General features: G+C 42.7%; 1 protein-coding gene across 4 annotated transcripts in view; it reads left to right on the top strand.

Moving 5' to 3' along the window:
• dgkza (diacylglycerol kinase, zeta a) overlaps window positions 1–12,343 on the top strand; it is a 570,823-nt gene that overhangs the window by 286,888 nt on the left and 271,592 nt on the right. For all 4 annotated transcript variants that reach the window (XM_060838748.1, XM_060838746.1, XM_060838747.1 and 1 more), the window contains exons 15-18: window positions 1,651–1,729; window positions 2,615–2,670; window positions 3,744–3,806; window positions 9,753–9,826. In XM_060838748.1, the coding sequence (XP_060694731.1) occupies window positions 1,651–1,729; window positions 2,615–2,670; window positions 3,744–3,806; window positions 9,753–9,826 (272 nt within the window). The remainder of the gene's footprint in view (window positions 1–1,650; window positions 1,730–2,614; window positions 2,671–3,743; window positions 3,807–9,752; window positions 9,827–12,343) is intronic.

The following is a 12,343-nucleotide window of genomic DNA, read 5'->3' on the forward strand; positions in this document are numbered from 1 at the left end:
TACTAGACCTGACGTGTTGGATAACAAACTGTGACCTAAATAAAAATGTAAAAGTCACTTTCCCATTAGTGTGGGTTATGTTTCTAACCTCAAATTTCTAATTAAAAAGTTCTATATTCAAATTACTGACTCAAAAATCACTTTTTTAGTCATTGCTCTTGTTAACTTGCTATTCTTACTCCTCTTTCTTTCATTTAGTGTTCTTACTAACTAGCTAATGTTTCTAAGTTACTAATGTTTCTAACTTGCTACTTTTACTCACTTAGAAAGCTTTCTCAGGCAGATCTCCCAAACCTTGCTTTTCTCTTGTGGGCCCCTTGCTATTTCCCACCGCTGCCTGTTCACAGCCTCCCTCCCCGTCTGGTTCACTGCCTCACTCAGAAACATCACTCCCTCTGACTCTCCGCTTCCCTCGCCCTCTGCTTCTCACTCCCCACACTTTGCTCTGCCACTGCTAATCACTCTGCTTCCTCTGATGCATTCTGCGCACTCTCTCCCACACACTGTCCTGTCCTGGTCCTCAGTGCTACTTCTCTGTCGACAGGGGCTGAGAAGTAGCAAGCAGGATGGGAGCGGGAAGGAGGAATGGGAGAGGGGAGTGGAGCTGTGAGGGAATAGGGGAACAGCAAAGGCACAGGAGATTGGAGGGGATCAGTGAGGTGGGGGCAGGAAAGCAGAAAGGGGAGTGGTGAAGGGAAGGCAAGTGGGAGTGGTTAGTGGGAGCAGCAAGGGATGAGGAGAGCAGAGGAGGATGGCAGAGGAAAGCAATGAGGGGTCAGGAGAGGGAAGTCACAAGGTGGATTCTAGTGGTCAGGGTGTAAGCCAAGGTGGTTGGTGCACTGAGGTTCATATTAATGCAGAAGCAGTAATTTAATACGCATTGAATATATAGTGTGGAAGCGAGCCACTTGGTCCTTAGCTGTTTCTATTTCTCTTCCACATTAGCCTTCTCCCAGCCCTCTCCATCTGACCCTATCAGCATAACTTGCTCTTCATTTCTCTTTATGTTTACCCAGCTTCCCCTTCAGAGCACCAATGGTTATTTGCCTCAATTGCTCCTTGAGAGAGCAAGTTCCACATCTCAGTAAAGCCATTTCTCTTAAATTCCCTATGGATTTGTTAGTTATTTAATATTTATTAGCTCCAGTTTTGGATTCTTGCCACAATTGAAAACATCTCTGCATCCAACCTACAAAAGTTCTGCAATTTCAAAGGATTTTATTAACTCCCCTCTCAACCTTTTTTCATCTAGATAAATTAGCTTCACTCAATTCAGTCTTCTGATGGTTACAACGACTGAGTTCTTGTATTATCCTTGCAAATCTTTAAAATATTTTCTTCAGTCATTATTTTTGTTATGTGGAAACCAGAGTTGAATGTAATGTTCTAAAAAGAGCAATAGACATTGCTGTCAGGCCTGTCTTCATCTCTGGATGAGTAGACAGGTTCAATCTTGTTTTTTCATGCTACATAAAAGCAAAATAGATGAGAATGATGATGAGTCATCCGTTCCTTTGATCTTCTTCTACTGTTTAACAAGATCAGGGCTAATCTGGTATCGCTTCATCACCACCACCACCACCAACCACCCCACCCTGGTGTTACACCTGCTATTTCATGAGGATGCATTTTCATTTTTTTTTTCCACAGCTCCCCCTCGATGTCTTCAACAACTACTTCAGCCTTGGATTTGATGCCCATGTGACTCTGGAGTTTCATGAATCCCGAGGTATGTTATGATGGGAATCACTCCTGCACCCATCAGGTCAGTTTGCATTTGATCCCACAGTAGTCTCGCTGCAAATCCTCTTCACTACCTTGGAAGGTCTCCCTCACGTATACAGAAGCCTTCATTGTAAATGGTGTTGCCACATTAAAGGGGACTCCGTATCTGTTTGGTGTGACTTCAGGTTTGGCTGTGGCCCCCATGTGGGTGTAAGGGTGAGCCTCTGTCAGGCCACACCGTGATATATCACATTGGATTTGCACTGTCCTACCTAGGACCCTGGTTGCCCGTGCTCTGAAGTGGTTCGTAAAGAAGGCATGCCCATTGCTATCAGCTCAAAGCAACACGAGAGCGGTAAATTGTGGCCTTGGCTGCTTCCCCAAGTATTGTCCCTCAGTGGTTTTTGCTCATTCTTTTGATTTCTACATGTTGGTGACTTGTTCCATTTGGTCCTTGTTAGCATGAAAGAGCTGCAGAAGCACCACTGCAAATAGAATTGAACACTGCCTTGCTCCAAATAAGACAGGGGTCCTCACACCCAGTGTCTACATACACGAGATGACTTGTTGCTCATTCAACACCAAATTTCTGCACACCAATGTTCTCCTAACTGACCAACTAAAACTATGACTGTCGTCCGGTTTGAAATCCAAGCAATGCTCACGATGCGTAGTTTGATTAACTGTCAACTTAACATAAAAGATTTAGATGTCCTCAAGCTCAATACTAAATCAGTTCTGAAAGAAGAAGGACATTTATTTTTAACTTAATATGGAGATTGATAGCTCGTGTAGCAGTAAATGGGGGATGATGGCCAGACTCAATGCTGAGTGATTTGTATTTCAGTTTAATTGTTAGCTGTCTCTGATACTCAGTTTCCTGTTCCAGAGGCCAAGCCAGAGAAATTTAACAGTCGCTTTAGAAACAAAATGTTCTACGCTGGGGTATGTAACAATAACCATTTACGGTAAGCCTTTGGCTTTTGCATTTATGTCACATTTGGCGGATGCCAGAAACCCAGGCTTATTTAGCAATGAAACATTTTGCTGCACTGGTTAAGCGTGGTAATGCTCAACAGGAGATACTCTGCTTCCATGATTTATTTTTAAAAATGAAAATGATTTGCCATCAGTGCAGAGTTATAGGAAACATTAGAACGGTAGCCTTCCAAAACAGAAATTGGTGAAAACACTGAGGTCAGGAACTAATAAAGGGAAGAGGGGAGAGACCGAGAGAGATCACGCATGCCTATGTTAATCACTAACTAGAGAGAGGGATAGAGCCACAGTAAATGCCTCTAGTTCACGTTCTTAGAACAGAATATTAGAGCTTTCACAGTTTTTGAAGCGAGTTGAACTGGTGAGAGGGGTGTGGAACAATGGGATGTGTCAAAAAAAAACATCGAAAGGGAAAGTTGGGTGAATGGATGGCACACAGGAGTGACTGACAAAAGAGTTGCAAGGACCAGATAAAAGGAGATGATTGCTGGAAGAAGTTTACAGCAGGATAGTAAAGTGAGGGATGGAGAGGAGAAGCAGGTGGAATATTTTACATGTGGCATGTAATTCATGGAAGATTAAACTTCTGTTGATGGGCTGCTTAACAAGTGTGCACATGTGGTGGTGCCCTGTGCCATGCTGTCTGCCAGTGAAATGTGCCCAGTGTTTGTTTCTTCAAGGTAACAGTCTGAGGAGTTGGTATTGGGTCCTGGAGAGCAAGGACAAGATGGAAGTGAGAAAGGAAAATTACTACATTCAGTCACTTTTGCTCATTGGTAACAGCTGAAATGATGTCATTTCAGGCTTGAGACCAAGGTTCCCCCCCTGTGTACTCTGGAGATTGATGAGGACCATTGAGGAGATGGTTCAGGATTGGGAATAACACATCTTAAATGTGCTTTATTCATCAAGTTCTGCATTGGACTTTTCCTTGATTCTTTGGGTGTAACAATGACCCCCACGTTTTCTTTGTGTTGCTCGCCCTGTGTAACTGTGTCACCCTCTCTTGTTTTCTTCAGACGGCATTTTCCGATTTCTTAATGCGAAGCTCCAAAGATTTGGCCAAACACATCAAAGTGGTGGTAAGTACACATACGCTATCTGGAATCCGTAATACCCAAGATCATGTGTCACATTCCTCAGGATCATTCTTCACTTTGTGTCGCACCCCCAGTTATGTTTAACATCCTGTGTGAGACCATTCCCTGTCAGTAACCTATCAAGCCTTGTTTTATATGCCAAATGATCTGTCAATCCCTGTTTCACGTTCCTTTTAAGTTGTCACTCCCTGTTTTGCATTCCTTTCAAATTGTCTCGCCAACTTTCATATTTCCAGGAACCTGTGATGTTCTCAGCCAATGAAATCTGTGTTTAGAAAGAGGTGATTCAGTCTCTATAACCTGTTCCATTATTCAGTTTGATCAAGTTTGTTGCTTAACTCCATCAATCTTGGTTCTGAAGTACCCTTGTCTAACAAAGATCTATAAATCTCTATTTTGTTTTAATTCACTCAATCTTAACTGATTTTTGAAGAGAGAAAGTTTTGGATTGCTGGTGCTCTTTATCTGAACAGTTGCTTTTTAATTTGATCAAAAAGTTAAAATTCTTAAATTGGAGTAAGGCCAATTTTGATGGTATTAGGCAGGAACTTTCAAAAGTTGATTAGGGAGTGCTGTTCATAGGTAATGGGATGATTGGAAACTGGGAGACCTTCAGAGGTGAGTTCAGAGACAGTATGTGTGAATGGCAAGGCTGATAGGTGGACAGAATGCTGTATGACTTGGAAAATTGAGGCTCTGGTCAAGAAAACGTGGAGGCATAAGACAGGTATAGACAGTGGCATTGAGTGAATCCCTAGACAATTATAAGGGGTATATTTCAGAGGGAAATCAGGAGGGCAAAAAAGGGACATAGTTTTCGCAAATAGGGTTAAGGAAAATACAAATACATTAAGGGCAAAAGAGTGACTAGGGAGAGAATAGAGCGCCTGTTTTGCATCAATATTTACTGTGGGAAAGGACCTGAAGCTAGGGAATTTGAGGAAATACAGAGGAACCTCAATTATCCAAATACCAATGATCCAAATATCTGATTCTCTGAAGAAGATCTCAAGGTCCCAATAGAAACATTACATCAAGTAGCTGTTTCCATCACAGATCGCGTGTTTTGTTTACAATGGTTAAAAACGAACTCTGCTCACTGAAATGCTGCTGAGAGCAGTCCTGGACATCGATGGGAGCCCAGGTACCGTCTCCAAATGCTGACCGCTCGCGCTCCCCCACCCCTCCCCCCACCCCCTCTTTCCCTCTCCACACTCACTTTCCCTGGAGTTCTACACGAGTGTACGTGAAACCACCCTTCCCCGGATAATCTCTCCAACATTGTTCTGTACAGGACAAAGCTGGAACTTGTTTGAAAGGGGTGTGGGGTTGTGGGGGTGGATGGGGGGTGGGAGTGACGGGGGTTCACGTGCAGTGTGCTGCTGTCTAGTTTCCTGAATGGGGAGCAGACTTAGTAAGTACGTGCTGTGTCAATCCCATTGAACTGATAGAGGGTGGGGGGGAGGCTTCAGCAATGCTACAGGTCCCTTACACACAAGTGTGTGTCTGCTCAGAAACAATCCCTGAGACAGAGAGAGGGTGTAAAGCAGGCAGAGCGAGGAAAAAGGAAACTTCAGAGAACTCCGAACCCCAGCGGAGAGGCATTAAATCAATTAACTGACTAATCAATTATCCAAACGAAACAGTGCCCGCCCATCTCGTTTGGATAATTGAGGTTCCTCTGTAAATGGTGATGTCTTGAAAAGTGTCCATGTTGCAGAGGTGGTGTTCCTGGGGATCTTAGATCGCACAAAAGTAAACTAATCCCAAGGATCTGATCATGTGTATCTCAGAACATAGTAGGAAGCTAGGGAGGAGATTGCTGGGCCCCTTACTGAGATATTTGTATTGTCAACAGCCATAGGTGAGGTGCCAGAAGACTGAAGGGTGGTTAATGTGGTGCCATTATTTAAGAAAGGCTATAAGGAAAATCCAGAGAACTATAGACTGGTGAGCCATTGGTGGGTAAGTTGTTGGAGGAGATTTTGAGGGACAGGATTTATATGCAGTTGGGAAGGCAAGGACTCATGAGGGATAGTCAACATGGTTTGTGTGTGGGAAATCATGTTTTATTAACTTGATTGAATCTTTTGAAGAGGTGACAAAGAAGATTGATGAAGGCATAGGAATAGATATTGTCCAAATGGACTTCGAAGCATTCCGTAAGGTTCTGCATGGTAGATTGGTTAGCAAGGTTAGATCACGTGGAATTCAGGGGAAGCTAGCCAATTGGATACAAAATTGGCTTGAAGATAGGAGATTGAGGGTGGGAGGTTGACGGTTGCTTTTTGGACTGAAGGCCTGTGACCAGTGGTGTGCCACAAGGCTCCGTGCTGGGTCCCCACTGCTTTTTGTCCTTTATATAAATGATTTAAATGTGATTGATTTATTGTTGCCACATGTACCAAAATATAATGAAAAAGTATTGTTTTGCATGCTATGCAGCCAGATCGTACCATACAGGGTAGCAGAACTGAATGCAGAATGGTGTTACAGCTGCAGAGAGACAGGTGCGAATTAGCACTTGAGAGGTCCGTTCAAAAGTCTGATAACAGCAAGGAAGAAGCTGTTCTTGAATCTATTCGTATCTGCATTAGTTATGAGGTGTGGTTAGTACGTTTGCAGATGACACCAAAATAGGCGGTGCCATGGACAGTAAGGAGGGCTATCTCAGAGTACAATGGGACCTTGATCAGATGGACCAATGGGCCCAGGAGTTGCAGGTGGAGTTCAATTTAGATATATGTGAGCTGTTGCATTTTGGTAAGGCAAACCAGAACAGGACTTGTACAGTTAAAGATAGGGCCCTGGGGAGTGTTGGCAAACAGAGATCTAGGGGTGCAGGTTCATAGTTCCTTCAAAATGGAGTCTCAGGTAGACAGGGTGGTGAAGAAGGCATTTACAACACTTGCCTTCATTGCTCAGTGTATTGAGTATTGGAGTTCGGAATTAGAAGAAGGATTAAAGTCCCTGCAGTATGAAAACAGGCCCTTCAGCTCAACAAGTCCACACTGACCCTCTGAAGAGTCTCCTACCCAGACCCATTACCCTACCCTATTACTCTCTACATTTCCCCTGACTAATGCACCTACCTACACATCTCTGGACACTCTGGGCAGTTCAACTTGGCCGATATAAACCTGCATATCTTTGGACTAAGTCGTGTTGCGGCTGTACAGGACATCTGTGAGGCCATTTTTAGAATATTTGCATTCAATTCTGGTCTCTCTGCTACAGGAAAATAATTGTGGAAGGGTGCAGAAAAGATTTACAAGCATGTTGCCAGGGTTGGAGGGTTTGAGCTGCAGGGAGACGCTGAATAGGCTGGGGTTGTTTTTCGGTGGAGTGTCAAAGGCTGAGGGGTTACCTTGTAGAAGTTTATAATATCTTGAAAGGCACAAATAGGGTGAATAGCCAAGGTTCTTTCCCCAGTGAATGGGAGTCCAAAACTAGACGGCATAGGTTTGAGGGGAATGAATTAAAAAGGACTTAAGGAGCAACTTTCTCATGCAGAGTGGTGCATACATTATGTGAGCTACCAAAGGAGATGGTTGGGGCTGGTACAATTACAACATATAAAAGGAATCTTTTATATGAACAGCAAGGGTTTAGAGGGATATTTCAAAATATTGCCTTACATGGTTTCTCTGTCAGAGTTAATCAATCCTCCCTTCTTGGCAGTAAATTTCATCGTCACTTGAAAAATTATTCCACTAACTTTCTCTATGTCTGCTTGAAGCTCTACACTGTCCTTGTCACAGCTGACATTGGTTACACGTTTCCAATCCACAACTTATGAAAAAAAATTCCCTTTCCAAGGTCCAGGTAATATATATATCAGGAAAAAAACCTAGGTCCTAACACTGGGTCAGTGGGGGACTCCACTGCAAACCTTCCTATGGCCTAAAGAAAATCAGTTAATCTCGGTTCCTTGTCACTCAGTCACTTTCATATTGATGTTGCTCCTGCCCCTTTGATTCCATGTGACTTAACTTTGTTAAGTCTGGGTGGTGCCCGACCAGATGCTTTTCTGAAAGTCCATGTACACCCATATCAGCAACATTTCCCACACACCGATGCTCTGTTGCTTTGAGAAAAAACTCAAGCAAGTTAGCTAACAATATTTTAATCAACATTCTCAGATGATATTATACAGCTGTACGCAGGTAGGAATAGAACCCAGACCTCCTGGCTCAGAGGTCAGGACACTCCAATTGAACCACATGAGCTTTTTCTGCAAGCTAGCAGAATACAGTTTGTCTTTAACAGATACATGCTGGCTTTTATTATTTAATTACCCTGCATTTACCCCAGTGGATATTAACTTTGTTCCAAATTACATGTTTCTAGAAGCTTCTTGAAGTGAAACTAATTGGCTTGTAGTTGCTGAGCTTATTTTTACGCCCTTTTTTGACTAACTGTGTTGCATTCAATGAAGGTGTAGAGTCTGGAACCACCCCTGAATCGAAGGAAGATCGGAAAATTGTAAACCAGTTCCTCCTTAATGTCCACATTCAGTTGCTTCAATTTATTTAGATTACTTCATCTGATTTTATTGTTTGCAATTTTAAGTGTGGACAGCCGGTTATACACCATCTTCTTTTCAATTATAAAGCCTGCTAGTGTCTAAATTACCTCCTCTTTCACTTTGTACACTAACTTAACCAATCTATTTTCATTTTTAGTGTCTTTATTACTTCACACCTTATTTTCCTACTGATCTTTGAGTCATGAGCAAATTTAGCAACTGCATCTTTGATGCCTTTATCCAAGTCATTCATATAGATTGTAAAAAGTTAATGCTCCAGCTCTGATCTGACCCACTTATATATGCTCTCTATTTCCTGTTAATCAGCCAATCTTGTGTCTTTGTGAATGTTACCCTTTATAACATGAGTTTTTATTTTCTACAATAGTCCTTTGATGTGGCATCTGAGCAGATGTCTTCTGGAAAGCAACATATGGTATATCCACTGGCTCCCCTTTGTTCACGGCACTTGTTACCTCCTCAAAGAGCTCCAATAAATGGTTAAACTGAAGAGCCCTCTGTATATCAAGCATTCTGTCATTTATTGTATACTTTATTCTTACATTGACCACTCAAAATTGACCACTCACACTTATCTAGATTAAACTCCAAATGCCATTTCTCCACTTAACTTTCCATCTGATCCATACCCTGCTTTATCCTTAGACAACATTCCTCACTATCCAATATTCATGTCACCTGCAAACTTTGTAATCAGACCACCTTCATTTGCATCCAAATCATTTATATATACTACAACCGACCTCCAGTCAGAAAGACACCTCTCCGCAATACTCACTGTCTTCTATGACCAAGCCCAAGCTAATTTTGTAAATAACTTGTCAACTCACCATGGATCCCATGTGACTTAATCTTCTGAAGCAGCCTACCATGAGGGACTTTGTCAAATACTTTACCCTCCTCAGTCACCTTTGTCATTTCTTCAAAAACTCAATCAAATTTGTGAGACAAGACCTTTCCCACGCCATAGCCATGCTGCCTATCCCGAATAAGTCCACTCTTTTCCAAATGCAGTTAATTCATATCCCTAACAATCTTCTGCAATAATCTCCCAAGCACTGATGCATGTCCTAAGGGAATGTGGGAAAACTCAGTAAAACAGGTTCAGAAGATTATAGCTGCATGTTTAAATTAATGTTTAAGTACAATCCCAGTTTAAGCAGTAGATAAAATTGGTTAATAACTATGTTGTTACCAGGCATGAGGATGGGGGAGGGGAATGGGAGTCGTGGTACTGTTGAAAACCACTGTAATAGGCATTTTAGGTTTCACTGGGGAAAGGCTGAATGGTGTCACAGTCAGATGCTTCATACAAAAAATATTGTAGTCTTTTAAGCTAGTTCACATTTCTTACATTTCTCCTGCTCCTCTGTTTACAGTGTGATGGGACAGACCTGACCTCGAAAATTCAAGACCTAAAGCTTCAGTGCATTGTATTTCTGAACATTCCAAGGTAGGGTTCTTAATAACAAAACTCCAATCTGCTAAGCTACCAAGTGAGTAGAATGTGAAGATGTTGCCAGTCAGTAAGTCAGCTGAATGATGCCTGGATGTTTTGCCCTTTTTCCCATTTCTCCTCACTCCCCTTCAGGGCATTAAGGTTTCTGGTGTTCAGTATTCCATGTTGCTTTGCAGGGATTGTGTGTTAGTTGACATGGAGGTCCTGGGCCTCCTTCACCGCCGCTCCCTCACCACCAGACGCCTGGAGGAAGAACGCCTCATCTTCCGCCTCGGAACACTTCAACAGTTTCCTCATTTCCCCTTCCCCCACCTCACCAAACTTCCAGCTCAGCACTGTCCCCATGACTTGTCCGGACTTGTCCTACCTGCCTAGCTCCTTTTCCACCTATCCACTCCGCCCTCTCCTCCCTGACCTATTACCCTTCATCCCCTCCCCCACTCACCCATTGTACTCTATGCTACTTTCTCCCCACCCCCACCCTCCTCTAGCTTATCTCTCCACGCTTCAGGCTCACTGCCTTTATTCCTGATGAAGGGCTTTTGCCCGAAACGTCGATTTCGCTGCACTTTGGATGCTGCCTGAACTGTTGTGCTCTTCCAGCACCACTGATCCAGAATCTGTTTTCCAGCATCTGCAGTCATTGTTTTTACTTTGTTAGTTGAAAGGCCTATTTTGCATAATAGCCTTGAATGATGAGCAGTTGTAAGAGGGTCATGCTATTCACACCAGGCAGAATCTGCAAACACTAGTCTGCTTCGGCAACTGATACCAACAGGCAATTGAGTGAATGACAATGAATGAGCAGAGTTTCACATCAAATAGTGATAATTTAGGAAGAGGCTATGACAGCTACATTTCTGCTGAAAGTAAATGTTGTCACCAAGGGTCAGATGAATTTATTGTCAGGCTCATGTGTCTTAGGATACAGCACTGGATGTTTTTAGAAAATTGCGGTGTTCTCATTTTGATACAGTTTTCTGTTTTTTTGGGCTTCCTGTTATCTCTGGTGCACCGCCTGACCAGCTCTTAGGAGCTTCATTTATCATTTACCATACTCTTACTATACCATACAGCTCTCTACCTGAATGAACTGTCTGCTGGAGACTTGATTAGTTCAGCAACTTCACTAGCCACTAGAAGGAGAGCAGATCAGGGTGGCTTCACATTGAATGTTTTGTCACCCACTTCATAGTGAAGCCTTTGGCTTGTCCTTGGCACTATCCTGCAAAGCTGGTAAGGTGAGGTTGACGCAAGGATTCCACAGAGGGATATGTGCAGGTTAACCAAGTGGGCAAATGGCAGATGGAATGAAATGTGGGAGAAATGAGGTGATGAACTTTGGCAGGGAGATTAGAGGAGGAGAATATTATTTAAATGGGGAAAGACTGCAGAAAGGAGGGATTTGGGAGTCTCTGCATCTACCCAATGATGTGCAAGTATCAGGTAAGGCAAATGGAATGTCGGTCTTTATTTCAAAGAGACTGGGTTATACAAGAAGGGAAGCTTTACTGAAACTATACGAGGCTCAACTGGAATACTGAGAGCAGTTTTGGGCCCCTTATCTGAGGAAAAAAAAACTGGCAGTTCAGAAAACGTTCACTTGGCTGTGTAGTAGCTAAGTCAGCTGGGCATGTGCACTTTTAAAATTTAGAAAAGTGGGAGGTGATCTTATTGAAATATTCAGGATTCTTCTGGACTTGGGGCAAAGTTGTTTCCCCTTGAGGGAGGGTCAAAGGCCAGAGGGCAAAATCTTAGAATAAAAGTTTGCCTGTTTAAGACAGATGTGGAGTTTTTTCTCTTAAAAAGGGTAGTGAATCTGTCATACCTTACCCACAGGGGGCTGTCGAGGCTGGGTGATTGAGTAGATTCAAGGCTGAGATAGACAAATTTTTAATCAGTAACAGAATCAATGGTTTGGGAAAAAGACAGAAAATGGAGTTGAGGATTGTCAGATGGGCCTTGATCTCATTGAATGGCCACACTCAATGGGCTGAATGGCCTATGTCTCGTTCTATACCTTAAAGGTTTTCTGGTCTGAGGAAGCGGCTCACCTTTTCAATGAGCAATAACAGCTGGTCCAACCAGCAAACTCCAGTTTTCATGCATAAATGACAAAAAAAAAGCCACTGAATTCTGGTTTTAAAAAAATGTCTTTCCTCACTGCGTCCCATTTCCTCCCGAAAATGAAACAGATGGCACACACCATGCTGAAGATAAATGTCAGCCATTGGGCCTCAGCCACCTTTGCTGCTAATCTCTTTCGCGATGTACTCTGACCAGTTCTGCTCTCATTCATTTGGAATTTCTCCTATTTAAGTTTAACAGTTATTTCCAATCCAGTTCATCTCTCTCAAACTGCCAAAATCTACCATGTTATGGCCACTGTTTCTGAAGGGGTATTTTACTCTGAGACCATTTATTAAACCTGTACATCACCAGATCTAAAATAGCCTGATCAGTGAACTTGAACCACTGTAGTCCACTTGCTGTAAGTAACCTTAGTGCCAT

This window comes from Hemiscyllium ocellatum, chromosome 18, assembly GCF_020745735.1.
Source record: "Hemiscyllium ocellatum isolate sHemOce1 chromosome 18, sHemOce1.pat.X.cur, whole genome shotgun sequence".
Lineage (NCBI taxonomy): Eukaryota > Metazoa > Chordata > Chondrichthyes > Orectolobiformes > Hemiscylliidae > Hemiscyllium > Hemiscyllium ocellatum.